Raw genomic sequence first — 24519 nt, 5'->3', positions numbered from 1 at the left:
CAACGGCCCGGCCCACGGCAGTGATTCACACCCATGTTCTAGATTTTGAACCACCGTCAATGCAACCCTTCAGTCAGGGTCATCCATCGTGCCTGGTCTGTCTCAAGAGCTCCGCGTCGGTTACTTCAACACTCTTGGCTAAACACAAGATTGCAGGCATCCCCAGATGGTGATTATGTTACCCCTTGTCGACTCATTGATGACGCTGCTTCCTACCCCAATAACGGAGAATAGACCGTGCTGCCGGTCATGTTTCTACCTCAGATAGGGTTTCTTACACATGTTTATCTACCCTGATCGAAGGGGTGACATGGCAATGTCGAAGCCATGTTTCACAACGCCCATCCTTAGCTCTTTGGCCGGTGGATCTGACCCTGACTTCCATGATGTGGCGTAAGTATCCTATGTGTGGCTGACATCGGGACTTCATTCTAGCGGGACCGAGATCTGCCAGCTTTGCATATTGCGGCTATACCAGATAAAGTTAGCATTAATTGACGCTTTCCAGTACGTGCATGGGGAGCATTGCTTTGATGGATCGACATCCAGCCTCTTTCAAAGGGCTGCATTGTTAAGACCCAAAAAACAAACGCTTCGTGTACAAAGGCTACGCGAGTCCTAAAGTTTACCTACATCTCAGGTGTAAGGTTAGACTTGCCCTGCTACTTACACAACTAAATTTTATTTCTTCCGTTTCAAATGCCAGCTTTGTAGCGAACCAACAATATTTTGTTTTCATCATGACCTTCTCTTCGCCTTCCAAGGTCTTATCTTCGCCCGCCAAAAGGAATCAATTGCTCTCTAGTCCAGAACGAAACATCGCCGCATCCTTTCTTCTCGATACCCGAAATAATGAGCTTAGTCACCGAGATGCTCTGGCGGCAGCGCAACTAGAACACGAGCGCGTGCGTCAAGCAGCGATACGAGTCTACGAGCTCCATGAGCTGCAAGAAGAGCACAAGCGCATACTTGCTGAAGAGCGCAAGGAGGAGGAGAGATTAAGAGCTGAGGCCGCTGTGGTTGCGGAAGAGAAACGGCTTCGGGAACTCAAGGCAAAGACGGTTCCCAAGTTACCACCGGAGCCAGCGCCCCAGCCAGCATCGCCAGCCAAGCAAGAGCCTGCGAAAACGAATGGCGGCGCAACTCCTGTCAACAACTCAAAACAACCTGAAGCTTCCACGACGCCCGCCACCGAAGCAAAGAAGCCCGCTCAGCCTGCAGCTCCATCTCCTGCCGCTGGACTTTTCGCTCAGAATAAACCGAGCAATCCATTTGGTACGACACAACCACCTTCTCAGAGTCCATTTCAAAAACCAAATGGAGCGGTGACACAGCCTACAAGTGTACCTGCCGCTACTAAAACCACCCCTCAGCCGGTCTCCAGGCCTGCCGCACCAGTCTCACAATCTGTGCAAGCCAAGTCAGCTGCCAGCGTCGACCGCTATGCTCAGATCCACCTAGAGTTGAAGAAATTGCGAAAGGACCTTCAGGCGCAGTCAAAGGTTGCCGACTCGCCCCTCAAGGGCAAACTCGGTGCTGCTCGAAGAGAAATTCGAGTAGCTATTGGTCAACTAACGGCCGGAAAGGGAGCAAACAATCAACCTGTAAGTTGAAAATACCCTACCACTTTGAAGCAGCTTCTCACAAATGACAGATCAACAAAATCACAGGCGCGCTCAAAGAGGCTTTGGAGGGTCGGATCCCGAGTCCTCCCATCGATGTCAGTGCATTTGTGGTCGATAAGAGAGAGCCTGTTGAAGGCTCCGCAAATAACGATGCCACCCTTCCTTCACTCTTTATATATCTCATAAACATCTGCGCCAAGGGTATTGTGAACCAGTTCATTAACGAAGGCGGCGCAAACCCCAAGGCTGCGGACCCTGTTGGCGTCTTTGCTGCCCACATCTTCTCGGCGAAAGAATTCCAATGGCGAGGTCTATCCTTGATTGATATCCTCATGGCCAAATATCGAATGGTTTGCCCTGTCTTGTTTGGTTACAGGGGTAATGACAAGACAGAACGCGGGCGCGTCGCCATAGGATGGAAGAAGGATGGGCCGTCATGGATTACGGAACAAAGTCATAATGACAGAATGACTGGTTTAGGTGCTGGATTTGCTTCTTTGTCTCTAAGAGACTTCAGCAGGTCATCCAAGAAGAACCCTTATCCGCCAACAAACTACTGGAAGGCGCTTGCCTACATCGTCAACTCACCACCCAACGAGACATCAAACACTCAATATGTGGTATTGCGATCCATGATCCAAGGCCATGAGCAGCGCTTCCTCAACTTTTATGGGAATGCTGCGTTAGCGGCGTTGCGGCTTGCACTCATCGAGTTCCCAAAGAAAGCACCCCAAAATGCCAGTGCTGCTGGCTCCCTGGCTGCACTAGCAGACGTACTCAAGACCGAATCGGGGCTGATCCTAGTATAACGGCGCAAGACAACTGATTGTATGACGAATTCAAAATGGAATAAAGTCCGGACTTTTACAGGGTTGAGAAGGCTATCGCGGAATCGAAGACCGCTCCGTTACTGTATCGTATACGATTGTGAGACATTGTGCTTCAGGATTTGGCAATTGTTTGATAAACCTTTAGATAACACAACAACTTTGGAAAATAAACCCGCCGCTGCTACTCTATATATCGTTCTAGTACACGTTTAAGTGAGATAAGAAAATTTCTTGGTCAAAGAGTACGATAATTCGTGAAAAGCAATTCCCCATCCCAAACTCCAATCCCACATGTGGTTATATCGTAAACGCTGTAAAGGAGCTAAACATCTGACTCTTGAAGTCTATGGCAGACATTATATGATAAGAAGGATGATTAGCAGCAGTATAAGGACAAATATGAGGACCGCTATACAGCAGCTGCTATAGCGATCTTCATTCTGCCGTACCACATGCTGCAACTTCTGCATGCCCGTCGCCAATCGTCCACCGATACGATCAGCATCAGTGTCTATTTGATCAAGCATTTCACGTTGCTCTTCGAGTTCCCTTCCCATATCGTCCGCCTGCCGGCGCAAGTTTCCTACTGTTTGAAACACGCCGTCGAGGTGCTGATCTTGCTCGTGCATCATTTCCATCTGCTGCTGCTGTTCAAACTCGGTGTAGTTGTCCTCATGGTCGCCATCAATGGCAAACGCATTCGGGTCAGGCAGGTCGCCCGCATCCATCTTTTTCGCAAGCTCATCGTGCATATCATCAATCTCGCCTCCAACTTCCTGCACAAGGCGCTTACGGCGCGTAACTTCGTGCTCTGACAGCCCAAATTGCGAGGGATTGGATTCAACGGCTTGGACAGAGGCGATCAGGTCGGCTAAGTCGTCGGCAAGGGATGATAAAGCGGCTTCGAGATCGGAGCGTGCGGATGCAAGTTCGGGGGAATTGGCGTTTGTGGAAAGGGAGCGAATTCGAAGGTACGAAGCAAACAGCGGGCGCGTGTTGGCCATCTGGTTGAGGACATCTCTGTATTATTATTAGCATTGATGGCCGGGCGCATAGCAATAAGGGTGAGACGTACTGCTGGACCTGGACGAAGGGGTCCTCATCGTTGGTAGAGGACATCATCCTGAAAGCGGCGGGTTAACCATGCGTGTTAAAAGGAGTGCGCTACAGTTCAATATGACGCTGCGACTGAGAATTATTAAGAACAAAAGAAAGGGCCAGGTGGTTCAAAACAGTATTCAAGGCTGCGACATCGTGTTAGATGGAAGGGATGACGTTGCATGCTCGGACCCTGCAGGTGAGCTTACCCGGGAGTTTTCGGTGAGAACTCACCGGTACGTACTGCTCTGGCACACACCGAGGACTCACCTGCAAACTCGACCCACCCACCAAAACCTTGATGAGAATAATGTTTATGTCTGAAACTCTTCAAAAACTGTTCCTCAAGTCATGTTCTCGGCGTCAAACTTCGCCAAGATTTCCCCCTAAATCTGGGATACCTGAGACAGAGCAGGCTGAGTCAATTTGTGTTGTTCTTCTTCCTTGTTAGGAATATACACGTTCACACAAAATTCGCCAACTCACTTACCAGAGCGGATCATAAACATTACTGACAGGAGTAATTAAACCCTCACAGTAAGTTTTGAGTATAAATATGAAATATTAAATTACACAGAGACGATCAAAACTTGTAAGCGTATAAACTCCCCAAACCCCAATATTGTGACTGACAGGTCTCCAGGGTAACTTGCATACCAGTCAAAATGATACCAGAGAAACCATTGCCATTCAATGGTGATTTTTCATCACCAGACGAGTATATCGATGAGCTTCTCAAGTTTGTTCGAACTTCTGAAACCTTCCAAATCCTCTGCGGTGGTGTCCATATCCTCGACTTCTTCACCATTGAGCCTGGTCTCTTTCATTATACCATCCCTAAAGAATGGCACCCTTTCATTCTCTCATGCGGTCTCATGGAATTTCTGGACCTCCTCATGCGTGATGATTTGGATAATCTTAACTATGACGGCGTGCAACCTCCGGAGAGCTTCATAGAATACGTCCGAACAGTTCGAAATCTTTCGCTTGGCCGATCATTCACGCCACCTACAGAGAAGCTTCCCGCTCTTCCCCGATCAGTAGCCATAGGCATGAACGTGAAGAAAAATCATGAAGTCACAAACTTTGCTGATTACCTTTCTCGGCTTTCGGACGACATCAGGGAGCAGTATGGAAACGAGATATCCCACTACGTCGACTTTGGAAGTGGCCAGAATTATCTTGGCCGAGCCATGGCAAGTGAGCCCTACAATCGGCATGTAGTAGCTGTTGAGGGACGGGAGAACAACGTCAATGCAGCAAAAGGTCTTGACATGTCCTCTGGACTGGCTGTCAAGCCCAAAGTTATGAGGAACAAGAAGCTATGGACAAAGATCCTGGAAGCACGGGGACCTGATGCCCAAGACGACCCGGAAGCTTTGGCTAAGGCTATCCGCGATGTGGCAAGAGACGAAGCCTTTGAGTTCAAACCTGTCAAAGAACTCGAAGGAGAATATACTTTGGAAAAGGGAAAAGGGTCAGTTCAGTACATTTCAGGCCGTCTGGACAGTGGCGAGCTGGGTGAAGTAATCGCCCAGATCAATACCGAAGCCGATGCAGAAGCCAAAAAGAAGAATTTGAGCCTGATGGCCATGTCAATCCACTCTTGCGGAAATCTGTCGCACTTTGGAATTCGTTCTTTGGTTCTTAACCCAGATATCCAAGCTGTGGCTATCGTTGGGTGCTGCTACAACCTGATGACTGAGAAACTTGGTCCACCTACATACAAACATGCCTTCTTGCGACCGACTCTTCAAGCTGTCAACGGTCGACTCGTTCGAGAATCGGACAAGCATGACCCGCAAGGATTTCCCATGAGTCAGAAGTTCTCAACGTATCAGGGAGACGGCGTGCGACTCAATATCACGGCTCGTATGATGGCTTGCCAGGCGCCACAAAACTGGACCGAGAAGGAAAGCGCAGGATTCTTCTCCCGGCATTTCTACAGAGCAGTGCTGCAAAAGATCTTCCTTGACCGGGGCGTGGTAAGAAAGATCCGGCATGGAGATAGTCAAGGGGAACCCCGACAAGCAGACACTGCATCATCCGCCCAGGATGATAGCGAAAGTCCCTTCGACATCAGCACCAATCCTGTAATTATTGGATCGCTGCGGAAGAGTTGCTATGGAACGTTCAAGTCTTATGTCCGCGGAGCAGTCGAGAAACTCACAACCAACACTGAATACAAGCAGTATGCGGAAGTGATGCAGGAGAAGATGGGCGATATAACAGACGAAGAGATCGAACAATATGAGGCCCAGTACATGCCACGAAAGAAGGAGTTGTGCGCTATTTGGAGTCTCATGGCTTTCAGCGCGATGGCGGTCGAATCGCTCATCGTGTCGGACCGGTGGACATTTCTCAAAGAACACGACGATCTTGTTCGTCACGCGTGGGTCGAAACGGTGTTTGACTATGGACTGAGTCCAAGAAACCTGGTTGTCGTAGGAGTTAAGCGATAGATAAACTTTGAGCTAGTTTAGAATAGGAATGATCAACAACACTCTGAACGCTATTGCCGACGTTTACCGCATCTATATCATACGTGCTATCGTGTCAAGAGAACATCCATGTTTAGTCTATTGTGAAGTAACAAGTCAAATGTTTTCGTATCGATGCTGGCCTCATAAGAACAGGCGAGCAAAGAGACTTGGCAGCCGCTTGCTATTGGATATAGGGGAATACAGTACTGTGTATGTACTACGTACAGCAGGGCGTGGCTGTCTTCCCCAGACAGGGGATGTCATGCATGAACCACCCCTACACTCGCCCAGCGTTGCTCCAGTTATGTCACTGCTGAAGGATATGACAAGACAGGAAGTTATAGGGTCGATCGGATGCCACAGAATACACGAATTCGGGAGATAGGTTATCCCGAACATTTGTTCGATGTCCAATCATGAGTATAAATACTTGGTCTAACAACCACCAGCAAGCCAGCCTGTGATTATCGAAGATAGAATGAATCATATTACGATATGCAGAGGTGTAAGACCGGGACTCTTTATCGCAATCCACTTGGCGCCGTCCCACAAGGAGCGGGACAAAAGACCCTCTGTTGATAGGCATTACAATGGACATTTTTTTTCTGACAGCCGGTAGCGTTGGCCCGTCTTGTAGATGATACGTATTCTACAGGCAGTTAATAGTTTGTCGTTGGATAGGAATTTGTGACCTGACATGCAGGGATGGAAAGCCCTGTAGGTACAGAGGTTTCTAGTGTCGCAGTGAACCAGACGATATCGTCATAGGTCACTCGAGGTCGACAGTGTGACATATTCAGACTGCGTCACCTGGAGTTCTGGATGTTGAGTAGGGTAATATTGGTAAGTGGTCACGCTATGAAGCACGAGTCTGTGGTGCCATTTGCGACATGTTGACAGCATGACAGGGGTCAGAAGAAGCTGGATCCCGACACTACAGCAGAAACTGGAGCTTTGTTAGTAGTATCTGCACCCACCATGATGGCATCTTTCGTGGGGTAATTTACATCACCCGACTCGTATGGGAACACAACTACCACGAAGTAAGATGGAAATGTTGCGTTGTCGTCTACCGAGACGAGATGATCCAATATCGAGACATGTGCAGCAAGGTAAGAGTCATGCAATGTGACGGCGGCGAGCCTGCTTTGAGGCATGATAGGCAATGTTCTATTAATCGATCTCATTGCTGAGGTTCTAAATACCGGGTTGGAGGCGTAGCTGACAGGCTCAGGCATAATGCCACTCCATTCTCTGTTGGTGCTGAAAGCAAGGCAGGGTGTCCAGGTCAGGGGCGGCTTTCACCGGGATGTTCAATATGTGTGCTGTGGAGTGATGGAAGCTTCAGATTCCATGCGATCGTGCGGCGAAGTCATTGTGAATGGAGGAGGCTGGCCGTACCAATCATGGGTTTGAGTGCAAGTCGCGAGGATTACACGAAAAGCTGGGGTTGCTGGGGTGTTTGCAATAGTAAAAATATTAGGCTCAGGTTTCTGTAGGCAGCCAGGGTTCATTTACAGGTGATCCAACTAGACCTGACCACGAAGGTGACGAGTCTGAAAGGTGACGATGTCTCCGAGGTGAAGGAAAGACAAAGCCTTCCATAGATACAATCTACACATCACGGCGACCTGAACTTTTCCTACTGGAATGGTTGGGTGATGCCCAACACCCTGACTTACCTACAGGGAAGAGCCAAAGGCATCTGTTCTAATCGGGAAATCATGAAGCTCACCTCATCAAATCATCATCACCACCAACCTTAATATTGTCACATTCTATCACCTTGGCCTGATTAACAAACCCGACCTCATGGGTCGCGCATTTACCCAATAGAATCAGCGATCAATGCACAATTGGTTAAAAAGAAGAAGTTGCATACAGTGTAGTACAGTCGCAGCAGCGCGCTCATCGAAAACAAGAGACAATCCATCTATCAGATTTTTATGTGTTTGGTTCCAAAAGCACTGTTTCAGACGGAAAGTAGTTTCTGCCAGACGAAATTAACCAACATCTGATAACCAGCCCTGTCCTTCTGAATCCGACTCGGCTCAATCCATGAATGAACAACAATTGTTGAATAGGAGTAAGGGGTCCTACTCTCCCGATCTTTCTAGCTCTGCTGAAGTAGCCCCCACGCACCACCGTACTCCATGTTTGTTTGCCACGGAAGCCTGTCTTACAGGTTGATCTCAGCACCACCATCATACCCTTATATCGAAGAGAGTAATCTTCTATCGGCGGTGATGTGGTGACACCTAGATCGCTATGAGGCAGTGTTGCCTGGTTGCTTTGGTACTTTGCATCGCTGCATTCATGAAAGCAAAGCTCAAAGCGTAGAGACATGCAGGAAAATTGATGCTTCCTTTCTCCCGGCCAAGTCGTGGAACCACATTGGCCGTGATCACGAACGCCATCTGCACTTTCGGTCTCTACCGTACCAACTGGACCAATGTGTCTTCACGCATCGGGTATTGGATCAAGATCTGCAGTCAAGCCACCCTCGAGCGGCCTCCTTGATGCGAGCGTGTTCATCTCCCGAGGAGAAAGGATCTTTGTTTGTCAAGGCCGCATCATTCTGAAATACCATTGAAGAATCTTACTCAGAGCACTGCCAGCTAATAGGTAGATAGCTGCAACGGTTATCTAACTCAGCCAAAAGTCAATGCTTTAGTTAGCACCCGAACCCACCCATACATGTCCACTAACGTTGCTGCCGTCATAGCCTACTAGTCTAACCTCTGCCAACTCAACAGGTAGCTAATTCCCAAGTTGGCCATGGCCCGCACCTTGTCTGCGACGGCAAAACCCTGTCTGTCTGCAGGGCTGGGCTTGATCGAGGGACGTGCTCTTCCCGTTCGGCTTAGAGATAGCGATAGTTACAGTCGAGGTACTCTACGTACAATGAGGAGGAGGAGAGTTAATAACGCGGGTTTACCCTTATCGTACCCTCCATTGTCTGAACTGAACCTGCATCCAGTTCTTCCTCTACCCTCCTCGTTACATGCTGCATAACCTTTTGAAAACTTCTTCACACAATCAAACCTTGTTTTTATACACTTCAACAAAGCAGAGTTTACCGGGGTTTTGGGCATTGGCCGTTTCTTTGTTTCTTGTTTCTATTCTCCAACCTTATTAGCCCAAACCTTACAACAGATACCTGAACTACCTACGAGACATCTTCATGATCCAGTCAGAAATTCGACTTCGACACGCCAATTTGTTGTCGGCTTTCACCAGCGCGATCCCGCCGCAAAAGACGCAATTCCACTGTGCCGAGCCGTCGCTTTGACTGGATTCGTAGTACAAAGACCCCGGACCCTCAATGCTGGCCTGCCATCATGAACGCACAGGTATCTTTCCTTGTAAGTCTCACACTCACTCTACATAGAATGCTTCACACTTTTGTCATTCGCATTTCCCTTTGTGGCCCACCATGACCACGCTGCCGAATCGCATTTGTAGCCTACTTTCTTTCTAACTTGTGTACTCTAGGATGGGACATACACGCTGATTCATATCCCCCTCAGCCTTTACTCGAGCCTCCTCCAGCCTATTCTTCGAGTACTGCTACCACAGTCGCAAGGCGCAGGAGGCCTGCGCGACTCACCCGAGTACGAGTTACAAGGTCTCACTTCTGATGGACAGCATGGCTTTCTCAACATCAGTGTTACCCCTCTAGAGTGCTCGGTTGTCTGCCACACTTCATGGGCCCAGAATGTGTTCGAGCCAGTTCTCAAGACCCTGCCGCGCGACGTTGCGAAGATCGTCTCCGTTTCCAAAGAATCCTACATGGTCCTTTCTGTTATTAGTGCTGGACTTGATGCAGGCGGCCGTGTCATGGAATTGACCTCCCCACTTGCTCTTGCTGGTATCCCCATCTTCTTCATCACTACCTACTACTCGGACTTTATTCTGGTCCCGACAAGGGAGCGCGAGAATGTGGTCAAATCCCTTATAGCCAAGGGTTTCGAGCTATCAGACAACGAATCGAACTTTATTACCTCTGCCGCGAATACCCAAAAGCAAGGTGGCGGGCTGCCAGCATCATCCCCACCCCATGAGGGCCTCCCACTTAATGTCGCTGAGCTGCAAACACGCATTTTCGGCACACTGAAGAAGAGGAATGTGGCCCCCAACCTCGAGGAAGCACTAGAATTGGTGCAATGCTCTGGCCGTGAAACGTCGCAGCTTGCAAATTTTACTCACCAGCGACCTTCGATTAGTCGACACGCAACTGGGAACGGCCGCAGACCAAGCTGGGCAGACAACGTCGACACGAAATTATACACATGCATTATTTCAGCACTTGTGTCGCAGCCTCGATTCATGTCTGTTACTCTGGCTCAGGACGACCCACCGTCCCTGTTGCTTGACAGGAATCTTCTCGACATATTTGGCGATTCGCTTGTTGGAGATACCGACGCCTACTTGATTCCGATTTTCCTCGACCTCAAGAGCCTTCCCCTTGAGGCAACGGGTATCGTATGTGGTGTTGCTGGCATACTGGTGCAGGATCCGCAGATAGCTGCCAGCTCGGAGTTGTCATATCTCTCAACGGCACAGGCAGGTACTGTGATCCTTTCTGAGGAGCAGGCCGTCAGGGCAATGGGTATCTTAAAACCATTGCTGAGCGATGAAATCTAGCCATGGGCCCTCGATCTGATACAACAAACGAAGAAGAACATCTGTGACATATATGCTGTACGATAACGAAATGCTCATAGTAGATGAGCAGCTAACGAGAGGCGCAAAGGAAACGGCGTTTGTTTGCTGTGAAGTCGAGGGGCTGGGATTGATGTGCGGGAGCAAGTAATTTCTAGATATTCTAATATGGGCGATGTGCGGTTTGGATTGTTTGTCTGAATGGTGTTTCTAGGGAGGTGCGGCTGAGTTCCATATTTGATACCAAATAGTGTAACAATTGATTGTTGATGTGTATTTCCGTTTTCTTGCCATGCTATATTCAAGCGTAAAGTCTCCCTGTTGAAGGGTTCACTTCCCTTTTTTCTTCTCCTGCTTCTCCTCTTTTACCAAACCAGCCTTAACCAAACCGTCCCTTGCTACAGCGTTGATCAGCGCAAACCTTCTAGGTCCCAGCTGAACACCGCCGTACCATCTCGTCACCACTACCATGGCGTCCCAGACGTCCATGACCTGCATCAGATGTAACATCCTTCCTCCCGCAGCGGCCTCTCCGTCATCATCACAGTCCTGGAAGCTTGAGGCACCAGGCCCGCGGATCCTCCATGCTGTCATGTTGTGCGTGGCGCCACGGATACGCTTGTCGGATGCAAGAAGGAGTTGGACGTAGTAGCGTGCTTGATCAGGCGACGTGACTCGCGCGACGTGTGCTAGGAACGTTGATTTTGACTCTGTGACGAGGTCGGAGAGAACCCATTCTGGAGGCGGAAAATCTGGTTCTTCGTAGTACTCTTCCTCGGGCGTTGAAGTAGTTGGAGGTTCCATTTCTTGAGGTTCTGGTTTCTCTTCCTCGGCACGCCGCGTGAATTCTTCCACCGCATCGAAAAGACATACCAGTCCTTCTTGAAAGACCTCGGTCAAGGCATCGCGGAAGAGGCCCAGATCACGAGCGCCGGCGCCCTTGACGCCGCCGGAGCTATGGTGCGTGCCGAGAACAGTGGGCGGTTGAGAGGGGTAATTTGAAGGGAACTTGAGACGAAGTGAGGACGCATCACCGGGGAGGTTTAGAATATAGACAGAGGAGTCATCGTCTGATGGGACAAGACTACCATCGCCATATATGGAGTTGATAGCTTCGACCTCGTCTTGAAGCTCTTCGGACATTGCTCGGGGAGTGAGGGGTTGGGAGGATGAAGGAGAAAGGTGTATGTATGTGAGCGTGAGCGGGATTGAATTTATTTTAAGTCAACTGAATGCTTACAAAAAGTATATATATAAAGACGCTGTATAGTTTCAACAGTTGCAAGTATGAGAACATCCTTGTCTACAGGTTGATGGTGAGAATAACTTGCATGTAGCCCCACATCCGCTCATCACTTTAACCTCACTCATTGACCCACATACTATGGTATATCACAAACAAAAGATGGTTTCGAATTTCGAACAAATTGATATTGGATGCATACACTAGACTACGGGGCGGCGCAAACAGTAATCGAATACCAGCCATGTTCCGGCCTATCCCACAACATGACTCATCTATAGCTTCAAGACAGAAATAACCAGCAGCTTGCTCAGGTCTTACTCGTCCATGACAGCAGCGAACTTGTCTGTCATCTTCTGTTGGATCTCCTCGTACTAAGAAATGTGTTAGTAAATGTATGTGAAAGGCTATACATGGCGAATAACTCACTCTCTTGGTAATAGCTTCCTGGCCATCGGTAGGCACCTCGAACTTAAGCTGTCGTAGGTTGGCTTGTAGTTCGGATGTAGCCTCTCGCACCTTGGCCCAGCTCTGACCCTGCGCAATAACCTTCTGAGCCTCATCATGGAAGCCGACCATAAGCTTCATCATCCACTCAGTCTTCCAGATGGGACAGAACTGGTCATAGTCTGAGTAACCGTTCTGCTGGAGGAAATCCTCCTTGATCAGGCCAGCAATATCGAGAGTAATCTTGTCAGGGTCAGACAGAGCACTCTTTCCGACAAGCTGCACGACCTGGTCGAGCTCCTCAGAGTCGGAAAGGAGTTGCTTGATACGGTCGCGGAGTCGGGGGAAATCAGGGTAGTTCTTCTCGTAGTACTTGTCCAAAATGTTGTTGTACTTACTGTAAGAGGCCGAGGTGTTGATGGAAGGGAAATGCTTTCGCTGAGCAAGCTTCTTGTCGAGACCCCAGAAGACCTGCACAATACCCAAAGTAGCTGTCGTGACGGGATCGGAGAAATCACCACCAGGGGGACTGACGGCACCGACAATACTGACACTACCCTCGCGCTCAGGAGAACCAAGGGTCTGGACACGACCGGCTCGCTCGTAGAACGAGGCAAGCTTGGCACCCAGGTAAGCGGGGAAACCCTGATCAGCAGGCATTTCTCCCAGACGACCTGAGAGTTCTCGAAGAGCCTCAGCCCATCGGGAAGAAGAATCAGCCATCATGGCGACGTTGAGACCCTGATCGCGGAAATACTCAGCCACCGTAATTCCCGTGTAAATGGAAGCTTCTCGGGCAGCGACGGGCATGTTGGAAGTGTTGGCAATAAGTGTGGTTCGCTTCATGATGGGCTCCTTGCGGCCGTCGACCTCAATGGTAAGCTCGGGGAAATCCTTCAAGACTTCAGCCATCTCGTTACCTCGCTCACCACAACCAACGTAGACAATAACGTCACTGTTGGAGAACTTGGACACAGACTGACTAATGACAGTCTTTCCACAACCGAAAGCACCGGGGATGGCGACGGTACCACCCTGAACACTGGGGAAAAGGGCGTCGAGGACTCGCTGGCCGACAATGAAGGGCTGATCGGCAGACTTCTTATCGTTGGAAGGACGGGGCACTCGAACAGGCCAGGACTGCATCATGGGGTACTCGGTCTTCTTGCCATCGAACTCGACCTCGAGGATGTTGTCGACAACGGTGTACTCGCCCTTGGAGGCGATCTTGGTAACGGTTCCTCGGGCGCGAGGAGGGAACAGAATCTTGTGGTTGGCAAGGAAAGAGTTCTCAAAGACGGAACCCCAAACATCACCACCAGAGAGGTGGTCGCCGACCTTGACGGAGGGTGTGAACTCCCACTTCTTTTCGCGGTCGAGGGCAGGAACGGCGATACCGCGGGGAATGTAAATGGACTTGGCCATCTTGGAAATAGCCTCGAGGGGACGCTGGATACCGTCGTAGATACCGTTGAGCAGACCGGGACCAAGCTCGACGGACAAGGGCTTTCCGGTTCGGTAGACGGGGTCACCAACCATGACGCCGGCTGCAATGTAGATTAGCTTGTAGTTCTTGGACCTTATCACGGGTTGCCGTACATGTCTCCTCGTAAACCTGGATAGAGGCCTGGTCGCCATTGATTCGGATAACCTCACCAACGAGGTTGTCGTGTCCTACTCTGACCTACAATAGTATCGTGTCAGTTTTTGGCGGATGATGGTGCGGTGGATGACTGCAACTGACCAACTCGTACATGGCAACACCAATCATGTCCTCAGCAATGACGACAGGACTGCATAAAGTCAGTATAACATGTTGGATATCGGCGAGCTAGCTTCGACGAGCTCATTTTGCGACTGGATATTGACGCAGGATATGTGTATCGGCAGGTACTGACCCGGAGATGGAGTAGATTTTACCTGCAAATAGTATTAGCGACACCGTAAGGTACCTTGAAACATGGAGGCTGGATGGAGCATACCAGCTGTGTATCCATCGTCCTCGTTGGACTTGCTGCTGTTGTTGGCAGCCTTCTTCTGCAGAAAACCAAAGTCAGCGTCAATAAACTAGGAGTACAGTCTGCGCTGTGTCCCCAACAAGCATCGGGCCAAGATTGTGAATGAAAGCTTGGAGGAGGTCGGGAATCAACGCACAGGAGCCATATTGGGCGGCGAAACTGGCGCGTTATCGGATTGATTATTAGGTGAGATAGATAAATTCGGCGACTGTGGCCGTATGGAATGCGATGTCGAACCGGGGGAGGAGGTCGACGAAGGTGGCGGTCGAGATGGAGGTTGAGGTGTTGATGAAGATGGAGACAGAGACGGAGACGCAGACGTAGACAGAGGTGGTGGAGAGTTTGGCAGAGGCACTTGATGAGCTACATCCACATGCACCAACGCTAGAGGAGCAGCATCAGAACCAGCAGCTCCAGGGTGGAGTCGATATGATGACGATGCAGCAGCTTCCGGAGTGGGGTCACCAGCAGCAGCAACAACAACATTAGCGGGCGGCGCGGGGGCTGTATCACTGAAGCTTTCGCTGAAATGGCCGCCACTGGAGCCCCTGGAGCTGGCCGGGGACCGGGACCTGCTTACGGGGCTTTGGTCGTCGCTCCCTTGCTCTCGATGGCTACTGTTGTCGTCGTCGCCGTCTTCGCCTCTGGTGCGGATAAGATCCAACAGGGAACGCCTCGCTCTAAGAGTAGGGCGAATGCCGAGCATAAGCTACAGACAGCAGTCTTTTTTTTGTGGCTGAATTTAAACGTAGAAATGACTTATGGGAAGTGAAAGCGTGAAGTGGTCGCCGATGCTGTTGTTGATCAGGGTAAAAGAGATGCGGATCCCTCCAGTTCTATATGCAGCTGAGATCTGGTTAAGGGAACGTTTAGGTTGGCTGGAACGCTTGGGCGGGTACAGTAGCGCCCAGTCTAGGCTGCATAACATAACCTCAATTCATGCAAATAATACAACACCCAGCTACCGACTCAACAGATCTGCACCTAGAACTAAGACCTTTCGTTTTTATCTATAAGGAAATATTGCTTTATACGACTGCGAACCTACTTTCTCATATAATTCCTTAGAACATATCATCTTCCATTCCAAGAATATGTCTTATTCCGTCATGTTTACATCTCAAGGGAGAGTATACCAAGTGCTATACCCCTTCCAGAAGAACTCATGATTACTGAAAATATATGAAGACACTATACAAATATACCATCATACTATACATTCTCCTCAATTTGTCTTCTTGTCTTCATTCTCCTTCTTCCAGACCTCTCCCAACTCTTTGATCTCGGCATTCGTCTTGATGATCCATTCTCTTGCACCAGTCCATGGCTTCCGACCTCGACCAGTATCAAAAAGTCTGTACACTGCAGGCACATCAGTCCCACCCATGAGAAGATTGTAAAACTTTCGATCATTCCACCACAGCTTCCAGGCTTCCCATGTAAAGCAACCCAGACGGTCTGTCACTCCTGTGCCTGCTGCTTGGTTGATAAACTCATAAGTCTTGGCCATCCTGAAACGGAACCCTGGATGAGGAAATGGGCCTCGTTGGAGTATGCTGACGACAAATTTATAGTGAGCATCGATATCTTTGCGTCTCTCTTGTTCGTTCGCGATGGGGTAACCTCCAGACCACACACCGGCCAGGGCCATGGTGATAAGGTCGTACAGCACAAATGGAGGCCTCATGAGGATTACATGACCGATGAATGCTAGAGACTCAGGGAACTGCTCCGACATAAAGCCATGATAAAGACGAGCAAACCTGTTTTCATCTTGATAATACTCGGCCGCCTCGATCTTCTTGTTGTGGTCAGGAGCAATGGCTGGATCAGTTGGGTCTCCAGGGCCTTTGATGATGGAGAAATCATAGCCATAACCTGAACAGAAAATTATGGCATCGATATCTTCGAGGACGGTACCGTCGGTAAGAACAACCGTCTTTGGTCCAGTGATTTCTTGGATGCCCCTTACCGACTTGACACTGCCACTCTTGAGATTGTTCGCTAGGTCCTCCGAGAATAGCGGTATTCGGTGGAAGACCCCATCAACTGGTCTATCTTTTAAGATATCTTTCATCACTGGCCACTCTTTGTCCCGGACGCTAACCATCATCTTGGTCATGAGCGTAGCGAGTATCGTCGGCGAGAAATTGCCCAACGCTCTTATGCACATGGCTACGCGACGACTCATATTATGCTCAAAAGCTTGTCCCTTGACTCGTCTGGGGAGCTTTGCTTGGTTAGCATCTATTTGTAACATCCTTGGCGTGGAAGACTTACAACAAAAACAGTCCCTCGATGACTGGCATAGACCTTGTTTGCTCCGGCTTTGACGAGGAAAGAAGTTGAATCAACGCCAGTTGCACCAACTCCCACGACGATGACATTCTTGCCCCGGTACTTGGACACATCCTTGAACTGTCTCGAATGAAGGGCGTCTCCTGTAAACTGCTCGATGCCTTTGACATGTGGCATGTGCTTGGTGTTGAGCATGCCAGTAGCGACCACTACACGACTGTAAGATCTGACCTCTTCAACTCCCGTTTTGACGTTCTTTGTGAAAACTTTCCATTTCTTTTGCTGCTCGTCGCGTTCGATGTGGTCGACTGAGATTGAAAATTCAATATGTGGGAAAAGATCAAATTTCCTGGCATAAGATTCAAAGTATCGCTCTAGGTCTTTTTGAGGTGGATGCATAGGGAATTCTAATAACGGTGAGCTTTCTATATGTAGCCATTGAAAGTCATCAACTTACCATCAGGCATAGGAAAGTCTGTGATAGCACACTGTACATTATTAACGTTAGTCTGTATCTCGCAGCCGGATGAAACGTACACATTGCTTAGAAGTATTCGCCGTCGTGTAGTCTGATGCAGTAGTCTGCTCGACATTCTGCGAGGCATGCCATGTTCCGCCTATGTGTTCGTGTCTCTCCAATGCTTTGACATCGAGCCCCTGTTCACGAAGGTTTTTGAGTGCTAACAGACCGAGTGCTCCCGTTCCTACTACGCACACATCGGAACCGAGTTGTTGATTCTGTGAGGAAGCCATTTTCCAGTAAGCGTTATCTCGGCAAGTAAGAAGAAAAGTGTACGAAAAATTGCAACAGTACCGTTATATATACCCAGAGCTGGCTCTGCAGTTATAACACTGTGGATGTTCGCGTCTAGGAACCATAGGCGCTTAATTCTCACGTAGGCAGGCTAAACGCAACTCGAGAGTTGTCAGCTTTTAGATACTCTGTTACTGCAAATCAAAATAACAAAGCCGGGTTAATGCTTCTCATCAAATGATATGTGTCCGAAAATGTGTCCGACTCTGCTTATTGTTCAGCATCGCAAGGCTGTCAGCCGAGATTCCCGGTCTCTTATGTGTCCGGTGTAAGTGAAATGGATAAGTGGAATCGAAGGATTGCCCATGGGCCACCAAAAGTAGCGAGTTATCAACACCAGAGTGGGATCCATTATCAAGCTGACATGGATTTATATGTTTGGGAGCGGTTGCGGGCGTTGCTAGTGACACTTCACTTCTGCAAGGATCGAGGCAGCGCAAATCGGTATTCTACGTCTATCCACTAATAAGGATACAAATGGCTACTAGCATAGTTATCGGGCGAGACTTTGTAAGAGGCGAGGTGTATGTGTTGGAGACCTCACGGAAACTAAGTTACATACATTTGTGGCCACCCTAATAGAGCATTGAAGTCCTTGCTGTTTAGCCGTTGTGAATTATAAGAAACACGCCATTTAGTATACAATGGGGCATGTACATGAATTTCATCTCTATAACTAGAAGACTTCATCATTCATGCAACTTGACCTCCAGACCTACCAACAGCTCTTGCAGAACCCTCAAGACGCCCTCGTTGGCTACTAGTGCAGAGAATGTCGCCTGGATGACAGAGATACCACACTCATCCCTCTCAGAAGCATCCCCCATTCTTGTGTGATATGAAGAACCTAGCGTGGGGACGTCGCAGCCATCCTGACTTCGTGCAGCTCGCAACAAACATATCTGGGATGTTCGGCACTCGTCTTTACACACAGGCTGTTTCCAACCCCTGCTCAGACGTAGCATGAAATTGTCGAAAGCCGTTTGGTCCTTTTCAAATACTTCTGTGACGTTGTGCCAGAATGCTGCAGTAAGCTCTGCTTTAAGGTCCGTCAGTGGCGGGTTCGTAAGCGGACCGTACGTCTCCTTCGCAGAGTAGTATTTCTTCCACACGGGACCTTGGGTCTGATACGTCGGCGAGTTCATGTCAGCGCTATAAGTCGTGGCATCGAGGACTGCAAATGTGACAGGATCGACGTCGTAAACACGAAACGATGGCATGCCGGATGTTGGGGTAAGTGAAGGGCCAACGTATGATGTGAGCAGAGCATTGTTGAAGCTCTTCTTTGTAGCTTCGTTATATGTGATCTGGAAGTGGTCTCTGTGCGTGTGGCCAAAAAACATGGCTGCGATGGTTGACGAATATCGGTTCACTATTTGATTTAGATAATTAGATTGGTCGTGGAATGCATTCCGATCACCAAGGGGCATATGTCCGATGATATAAACGCGCTCTCCAGCTTTCTCGGCAACGTGGAGTTCTTCGATAAGCCAATCGAGCTGTTTACTAGGGTCGCGGATCATCTTTCTCTGAAATAACCAAAAGTTGCCTCGGTAGTATAGGTTTGTGTTGAGAGAAATGACACGGAGGTTTCCATGGGGATATTTGGTGGAGTAGGCACCCATTTGCGCTACTCTGGAGGCGGCTTCGCGTCCAATCCAGCGAGACCATGTTCCGGCGAGAAGGTCGTAGATCCAAGACGATGCGTCGCCGATAGAGCTAGGTTGATAGGCGTTTGTAGGATGAGACTCGTGGTTTCCTGCTGTGCCGTAAACTATACCGAGATGCTTGTCCATGTTCTCATATGATTCAATAACTTAAACGAGTTAGCAAGGAGAAAGTTCGACAGTGTCAGTGAATACTTACTCTGGTGCTCATTGTAATCCCATGTAGTGTTCCAGATCGAATGATCAACGACGTCACCGGTGAAGATAGTAAAAGCGGCGTCTGGGACGATCTCCTTTATTGCCTGGTACAAGTTATGTTCCAGAGAGACGGGAGAATCGCAGGTGTGCTCGCCAAAGGGCCCAGCTGGAGAGTCTGTCTTTCCAGGCTCATCATTTTCTGTAAAGGGTCTACTAAGGTCAGTCCATAAGGTATGCAAGCGGGGGAGTGGTTCCAAATTACCTGCAGCATATGGGTTTGTTGCATTTCGAATTCGACCCTTCAGTATAAAGCTGATCAACGTGGATATCAGAGTAATGGACGACCTTGATAGGATTTTGCCCACTTGGGACTGGTCGCTTTAGGTGAGACCTATCAGGCGGTAGAGGAACATCCCACTCTTCTATAGCAGGATATTGGCAAAGACCAAGAAACGTAACGCAGAAGTGTTGTGCGGTTTTTGAGCCTATGGCGACGTTTCTCAAGGCCTCTGCAATGATGGGTCCCTGGAGCTCAATAGTCCCATCACAAACATCCGCCTCTTCAACCTGAGATGGGGTTGTTAGTATTTATTATGTGCAGGAATGAATCATAAATACCTTTGACTTCTTGCAAATATCCTGAAGTGTACGTACGAATGTTTTGTCGCCCAGATTCGCAAGGTTTTTGAATGTCAACAATAGACCCTGTAGTATAGGTAGCTGTTAGTCTCCGAGTATATGACTTCGCACCAACAAAGCATTACTAACCTGGCATCCCGAACAAGACGAAACGCCCTGGATTTGCTTCCATATACGATCCGCCCAATCGCCTCGATATAGTGTCTTTTGAATATCGTCGATATTTTGGGGGATGAAGGCTGGTCCGTCACTTCCGACAACGCCTGCTATCACGCCAAGACAAGGCAGCAGAGCTATTGAGAAGCGCATATTTGTTGTATCAGAATCAAGCGAATGCGAATCTGAGATTAAAGCAACAAGTGAATTATGGCAGAAAAGGTTTACGTTGATTCACCATCAGACTCGCGTCTCAAGTGACAACTACAAGGAATGGATGAACGAATGAACGGGCCTTAGGATGTTAAACGTTAAACTCCCGGACCAGCTTTGGCGCGCCGCTACAACACCCACATGACCAACTCAGACCCAACATGTTCAGACAAGGATGTGTTGGGGATAACGTCACCATAAATAATCGATTGACACAAACTATACCATGAGGACTTTACAATAACTACGAAACGAACTCTAGGATACAACTAACTTCCTCATATTGATGGATTATTCCAAGTCTCATCTGCCTTTACTATATACTCTTGTACGTTTTATTGGATGGCATAAATCTTGAATTCTTTTTGCGTCTCTTCATACAGCCGTTAACTACCTTCCCTCTAAGTATTTTAATTGGAAAATCATGCAAGATACGTTCAGCATCTTAGCCGACATATAATAGTTGTACACGGAGCTCGCTACTCCAACACGAATAAGTTTTTGACACCCGTCATGCTATCTTACATTTACCTCAATCCGTCCCGCTTTCATCTTTTTTTGATGATTTCGTTTTCTTGGACGCGGCTTTCTTCTTAGGCTCGGCTTTCTTCTTGGGCGCAGCCTTCTTCCTGGGCTCGGTGGTCTTCTTGTCAGACTTCTTTGCCTTGTCGTTCCACGCAACTTTAATCCCTCGTTGCTCCTCTCTCTCTGTGAGCATACGCCTGGATTTCCTTCCAGCTCGAGTACGCTCCTCTAATTGTCCATTCCACATCTTGAACCATTGCTTGGTACGCATACTGGGGTCCAAATCCATCACCTTTCTTCGGCGACCCTTCATCTGGGTCAAGATCTTTTGCGCCCGGTCTGATGGGAACTCCGTAATTGTGTACTCCACCAACCAGTCGGGCACCTCTCCAAAGTTCCGGCATTCGACACGTTTCACAATCTGGCCGTCGACCTTATTGCGGACTGTGACGTACATGCCTAGCACTTCTTTTTCGGACTTTCCAGGCGCCTTTCGGTCAGAAGTTGCTTCTCCTGCAGGGGGTAACTGGCTTGCTTCGGGGGAGTCGTCCGTGGCTGCTGGGCTGTTATCGATACCAACCAAGTCATCTTCGTCTATCTCGTTGCTCAGCTGCTTCTGATCTCGTACCAGCTCTGACAGAATTCGCTCAAACGTCCTCAAGTTGCTCATGTTGACCTCGACACCTTCAGCAACCTTAAGGATGAGATCCTTGAGGGAAGAAGCATCCTGCGAAACAATGTCGGTCGCTGGCTCGACGCTTCCATCAACGCTTTCGTCGACTGTCTGGGCAGAAGCATCATCTTCCCCAGCAATATCATCCACCACAATCTCATTGTCCTCGACGCGACTGGCAACCGTCTCATCAACAGACTCAACATTCTGGGATTCAAGGTTAAAGTCAAAACTAGCGCCCTGAGATGCCTCGTCCAACTGCCCCGGGAGAGTTTCGGTTTCAGAGCTTGACTCGATTTGTGCGGAGCCCTCGCTGCCTTCAAGAGAAGACAATGTGGCTTGCTGTAGATCACCCACAGCCGAATTGTTGAAAGCGTCTTCTTGTTCATCAACCCCTTCCTTGCCATCCCCCAAATCCTCGGTTAAGGCCTCCACAAGTTCGTTGAGATAAGTATGCCTCTCCTCCTCTGATTTCCCTGCGAGCAGGCCGCTCTGTTCCAGAGCCTGCTCGATGGCCTCTCTGACATTAGCCAGCCCGGCAGCATCGTTCTCCACGAACTGGTCTACCTTGGCCATCATCTCGTCCCAGGACTTCTGCCTTTCCGGGGCGTCAACGGGTTCAGGATTTGCAATGCCCTTCATGATTCGTTCCTCTTCTTCAAGGGAAGCAATATTCTCCCCTAGGTTCGGCTCTCCGTCCTGACCGTCGCCGCGTGATATACCAAGAATTTGCTTTTCGAATCGTTCCACAGCTGCTTTGCCCTTGTCCTGAGTCTTTTGCATTTCCTCTTCACTAACAGGCTCAGCCACAAAGTACAATACGGCGGGGTCCAATGGTCTTGTTTCAACATGGAGTCGGAGCGATTGCTTAGGGAATTTCTTCGAAGCTCTGTTTAACAGTTCATTCAGGAGACCGATACTTGCTTTAAACTCCTCGTCGCCGACCTTGCGATTCATTGTTCCATGGATAGCTTGATCCATCTCCTCAAGGCTGATGTACTGAAACCCAAAAATCCGTTCGGTGTTATGGAAAGCAACAAAGATGCCGTCCATGCGTCCCATTCTTACTTGCAAGGAGTACTTGAGAAACGCCGCTCGTATCATGTCATAGTATTCGCGCTCGAATGAATTCCATTGGCCGAACCGGGAATCAATCTCATAGCCGACGCCTTTTTCGTAATCGCCTACGTCCATGCGGATAGTAACAACGGCGCGTGTTTTAAGATCAAAGACACCAGTGCCAGGGAGTCTTTTATCGCGAGCATCAAGCTGCGATCGCATCATGAAATCGCCCAGGGTTGTGTAATGAAAGGCTTCGTCGGCATTTTTCTCTTCGTCCGACAGCTCGTGGGAGCGAGATCTCCTATACTTTTCAAAGTGTTCCTTTGGCAGAGTCAGGAGCTTTTCCATGGATTTTCCCAGCATACTTAGGATATTCGCGGTATCAAACTCCTTGTCGGCATCGATAGCATACACACCGTCCTTGTAACGTGCGAATGCAGCCACCGGTGCTCGGGTCAGCATGGTGAACGACTCAAATTCAACTCTGAAGGATTTTGACAACTGGTCAAAGTTTGGTTTCCTCCAGTCTGACAGAAGGAAGTGGAATTGTGCGAGCATGGATGTCATACTTGAAGTTGAACCACAGTATTTCTTGCCGTGCTTCGCACTCAGCTTTGTCAACGTTTCATCTTTGGAAGAAGTCACATATTCTTTCAATGCGTTGAAATCAAACTCTTCGACTGGCATGATTGTGCCCAAATAAGGGTCAAAATTGTAAACCTGGGTGCGCCTATCCTGGAGCTGGTAAGGTCCAGAGTTGAACAGAACCTTCTCCAGATTGTAGGCCAGATAAGGAACTTCTTTTGCCCTAGTCTTTTCGACTGGTGTAAGCACCATTGTCTTGGGGATGAGTGTCTTTATTCCGGATTTCAGCTTGGAACTGCGTTTCTTCACGCTTCCAGTCTGTTTCTTTAATTCGTCCAAGAGTTGTTGTTCCGTCGGTTCGGCATCCTGCTCTGTGTCCAGGCTTCTGGACATAAAGGCGCCATCCTGATCGGTGACGAATGCGGCGGAATCGTCACGTGTGGACCGAAACGTGTATAGGGATCCCGGCGATATCTTCTGTTGTAGTTTCTCGCGCAGAGAGGTCCATACTGCAGTTTGTTGAGTTCCCGCTGGTGAATCTATCTCAAGCGTATTGTCTTCGTAGATTATTTCTTCTGCATTGCCTGATTCTTGAGTCTGGGGCGGGGACTTAGATTTTCTCTCCTTCTTTTCTTTATGTTCGACACCATAAACTCTACGGACCACATCCAGTGCCTCGTTGAAGTTGGTGTCATTACTGGCAGCTTCCACTTGTTCCTTCACTTCCTGCGCCTCGTTCAAGTGTGCTCTGCTCACACGTTCCTGTAATGAGTCCGAGGTAGAATCGAGAGGTTTCGGAATGTTCTCAGTGTGAGAATTGGAGTCTGTGGGGAGTTCAGAGGCATTGTCTAGGCTGGGGTCTGTCGCAAACGATCGGAAGGGTGTACATTGCCGGGGGTATCGTACATACGGTCGACAAATGCTTGCAAAGCCGGCTGGAGAGCCCAATCCTCTCCGAACTCGAAGCATTGAGGCGTCCTTCTCTAAATTGGTTGACACCGAAGGGGAGAAATAAAAAAAAGTCAATCAAAGTTGACACTTCACAATGGAAGGGACTTCCAAATGTACCTATTAAAAAAAAGTTCTATACAAGCATCAACGACTTCGGTAATATCTCGGATACGTATACTATGACACGTGATTGGTTAGCTAAAACACCGGGGCACGCAAGCAAGGTATCCGTTCCCATACAGTAGCGCAACACCTCGTCATCCTGGAGCCCCCCAAAGTTCCAAGAGGACATCACAAAGAATTCCTCTTGAAGCGCAGTCTCTTTCCTG

General features: G+C 48.9%; 9 protein-coding genes across 9 annotated transcripts; 3 read left to right on the top strand and 6 right to left on the bottom strand.

Moving 5' to 3' along the window:
* The first annotated feature begins 509 nt into the window (after positions 1 to 509).
* Positions 510 to 2645, top strand: EDB82DRAFT_538238 (GLE1-like protein-domain-containing protein). The gene is made up of 2 exons (XM_025726953.2): positions 510 to 1604; positions 1655 to 2645. The coding sequence occupies exons 1-2, from the start codon at positions 741 to 743 to the stop codon at positions 2432 to 2434; spliced, it is 1644 nt and encodes a 547-aa protein (XP_025581469.1). The 5' UTR covers positions 510 to 740; the 3' UTR covers positions 2435 to 2645.
* Positions 2646 to 3553, bottom strand: EDB82DRAFT_504730 (t-SNARE). Its single transcript, XM_065608734.1, has one exon. The coding sequence runs from the start codon at positions 3457 to 3459 to the stop codon at positions 2812 to 2814; it is 648 nt and encodes a 215-aa protein (XP_065463863.1). The 5' UTR covers positions 3460 to 3553; the 3' UTR covers positions 2646 to 2811.
* A 618-nt stretch (positions 3554 to 4171) lies between these two features.
* On the top strand, positions 4172 to 6203 carry EDB82DRAFT_222874 (methyltransferase domain-containing protein). Its single transcript, XM_025726951.2, has one exon. It carries the CDS (start codon positions 4219 to 4221, stop codon positions 6013 to 6015), a length of 1797 nt encoding a protein of 598 aa, XP_025581467.1. The 5' UTR covers positions 4172 to 4218; the 3' UTR covers positions 6016 to 6203.
* A 3176-nt stretch (positions 6204 to 9379) lies between these two features.
* On the top strand, positions 9380 to 10978 carry EDB82DRAFT_504721 (ACT domain-containing protein). Its single transcript, XM_065608733.1, has one exon. It carries the CDS (start codon positions 9829 to 9831, stop codon positions 10681 to 10683), a length of 855 nt encoding a protein of 284 aa, XP_065463862.1. The 5' UTR covers positions 9380 to 9828; the 3' UTR covers positions 10684 to 10978.
* Positions 10979 to 12011, bottom strand: EDB82DRAFT_504720 (ribosomal protein S5 domain 2-type protein). The gene is made up of 2 exons (XM_025726949.2): positions 11948 to 12011; positions 10979 to 11893 (listed from the first exon to the last, which is right to left on the bottom strand). Exon 2 carries the CDS (start codon positions 11842 to 11844, stop codon positions 11032 to 11034), a length of 813 nt encoding a protein of 270 aa, XP_025581465.1. The 5' UTR covers positions 11845 to 11893; positions 11948 to 12011; the 3' UTR covers positions 10979 to 11031.
* Positions 12012 to 12110: 99 nt separating this feature from the next.
* EDB82DRAFT_504715 (ATP synthase alpha/beta family, nucleotide-binding domain-containing protein) lies at positions 12111 to 14869 on the bottom strand. The gene is made up of 7 exons (XM_065608732.1): positions 14546 to 14869; positions 14374 to 14428; positions 14290 to 14311; positions 14136 to 14184; positions 13991 to 14075; positions 12374 to 13938; positions 12111 to 12318 (listed from the first exon to the last, which is right to left on the bottom strand). Exons 1-7 carry the CDS (start codon positions 14552 to 14554, stop codon positions 12262 to 12264), a joined length of 1842 nt encoding a protein of 613 aa, XP_065463861.1. The 5' UTR covers positions 14555 to 14869; the 3' UTR covers positions 12111 to 12261.
* A 510-nt stretch (positions 14870 to 15379) lies between these two features.
* EDB82DRAFT_504710 (flavin-binding monooxygenase-like-domain-containing protein) lies at positions 15380 to 17781 on the bottom strand. Its single transcript, XM_025726947.2, has 4 exons — positions 17245 to 17781; positions 17165 to 17195; positions 16690 to 17114; positions 15380 to 16639 (listed from the first exon to the last, which is right to left on the bottom strand). Exons 1-4 carry the CDS (start codon positions 17458 to 17460, stop codon positions 15635 to 15637), a joined length of 1677 nt encoding a protein of 558 aa, XP_025581463.1. The 5' UTR covers positions 17461 to 17781; the 3' UTR covers positions 15380 to 15634.
* EDB82DRAFT_538232 (Metallo-dependent phosphatase-like protein) lies at positions 17760 to 20491 on the bottom strand. Its single transcript, XM_025726946.2, has 5 exons — positions 20155 to 20491; positions 20005 to 20091; positions 19649 to 19953; positions 19388 to 19596; positions 17760 to 19337 (listed from the first exon to the last, which is right to left on the bottom strand). Exons 1-5 carry the CDS (start codon positions 20332 to 20334, stop codon positions 18211 to 18213), a joined length of 1908 nt encoding a protein of 635 aa, XP_025581462.1. The 5' UTR covers positions 20335 to 20491; the 3' UTR covers positions 17760 to 18210.
* Positions 20492 to 20557: 66 nt separating this feature from the next.
* On the bottom strand, positions 20558 to 24339 carry EDB82DRAFT_504706 (mitochondrial protein Pet127-domain-containing protein). Its single transcript, XM_025726945.2, has one exon. It carries the CDS (start codon positions 24206 to 24208, stop codon positions 20927 to 20929), a length of 3282 nt encoding a protein of 1093 aa, XP_025581461.1. The 5' UTR covers positions 24209 to 24339; the 3' UTR covers positions 20558 to 20926.
* Between the last annotated feature and the right edge of the window lie 180 nt (positions 24340 to 24519).

The sequence above is a fragment of the Fusarium venenatum genome, assembly GCF_020744135.1.
Source record: "Fusarium venenatum strain MPI-CAGE-CH-0201 chromosome Unknown EDB82scaffold_3, whole genome shotgun sequence".
Classification (NCBI taxonomy): Eukaryota; Fungi; Ascomycota; class Sordariomycetes; order Hypocreales; family Nectriaceae; genus Fusarium; species Fusarium venenatum.
This window is presented reverse-complemented; position numbering and strand designations above follow the sequence as displayed.

Excerpts from the sequence above, each read along its gene's own strand:
- EDB82DRAFT_538238 (XM_025726953.2), top strand. The coding sequence starts at position 741 with ATGACCTTCTCTTCGCCTTCCAAGGTCTTATCTTCGCCCGCCAAAAGG. Across the intron at positions 1,605-1,654 it reads AGGGAGCAAACAATCAACCT|ATCAACAAAATCACAGGCGC; the intron begins GTAAGTTGAAAA and ends CACAAATGACAG.
- EDB82DRAFT_504730 (XM_065608734.1), bottom strand. The coding sequence starts at position 3,459 with ATGGCCAACACGCGCCCGCTGTTTGCTTCGTACCTTCGAATTCGCTCC.
- EDB82DRAFT_222874 (XM_025726951.2), top strand. The coding sequence starts at position 4,219 with ATGATACCAGAGAAACCATTGCCATTCAATGGTGATTTTTCATCACCA.
- EDB82DRAFT_504721 (XM_065608733.1), top strand. The coding sequence starts at position 9,829 with ATGGTCCTTTCTGTTATTAGTGCTGGACTTGATGCAGGCGGCCGTGTC.
- EDB82DRAFT_504720 (XM_025726949.2), bottom strand. The coding sequence starts at position 11,844 with ATGTCCGAAGAGCTTCAAGACGAGGTCGAAGCTATCAACTCCATATAT.
- EDB82DRAFT_504715 (XM_065608732.1), bottom strand. Across the intron at positions 14,076-14,135 it reads GTGTTGCCATGTACGAGTTG|GTCAGAGTAGGACACGACAA; the intron begins GTCAGTTGCAGT and ends ATACTATTGTAG. Across the intron at positions 12,319-12,373 it reads AGGAAGCTATTACCAAGAGA|TACGAGGAGATCCAACAGAA; the intron begins GTGAGTTATTCG and ends CACATTTCTTAG.
- EDB82DRAFT_504710 (XM_025726947.2), bottom strand. The coding sequence starts at position 17,460 with ATGGCTTCCTCACAGAATCAACAACTCGGTTCCGATGTGTGCGTAGTA. Across the intron at positions 17,115-17,164 it reads AGACTTTCCTATGCCTGATG|AATTCCCTATGCATCCACCT; the intron begins GTAAGTTGATGA and ends CACCGTTATTAG. Across the intron at positions 16,640-16,689 it reads ATCGAGGGACTGTTTTTGTT|CTCCCCAGACGAGTCAAGGG; the intron begins GTAAGTCTTCCA and ends AACCAAGCAAAG.
- EDB82DRAFT_538232 (XM_025726946.2), bottom strand. The coding sequence starts at position 20,334 with ATGCGCTTCTCAATAGCTCTGCTGCCTTGTCTTGGCGTGATAGCAGGC. Across the intron at positions 19,597-19,648 it reads AACAAACCCATATGCTGCAG|ACCCTTTACAGAAAATGATG; the intron begins GTAATTTGGAAC and ends TGACCTTAGTAG. Across the intron at positions 19,338-19,387 it reads GGATTACAATGAGCACCAGA|TTATTGAATCATATGAGAAC; the intron begins GTAAGTATTCAC and ends AACTCGTTTAAG.
- EDB82DRAFT_504706 (XM_025726945.2), bottom strand. The coding sequence starts at position 24,208 with ATGCTTCGAGTTCGGAGAGGATTGGGCTCTCCAGCCGGCTTTGCAAGC.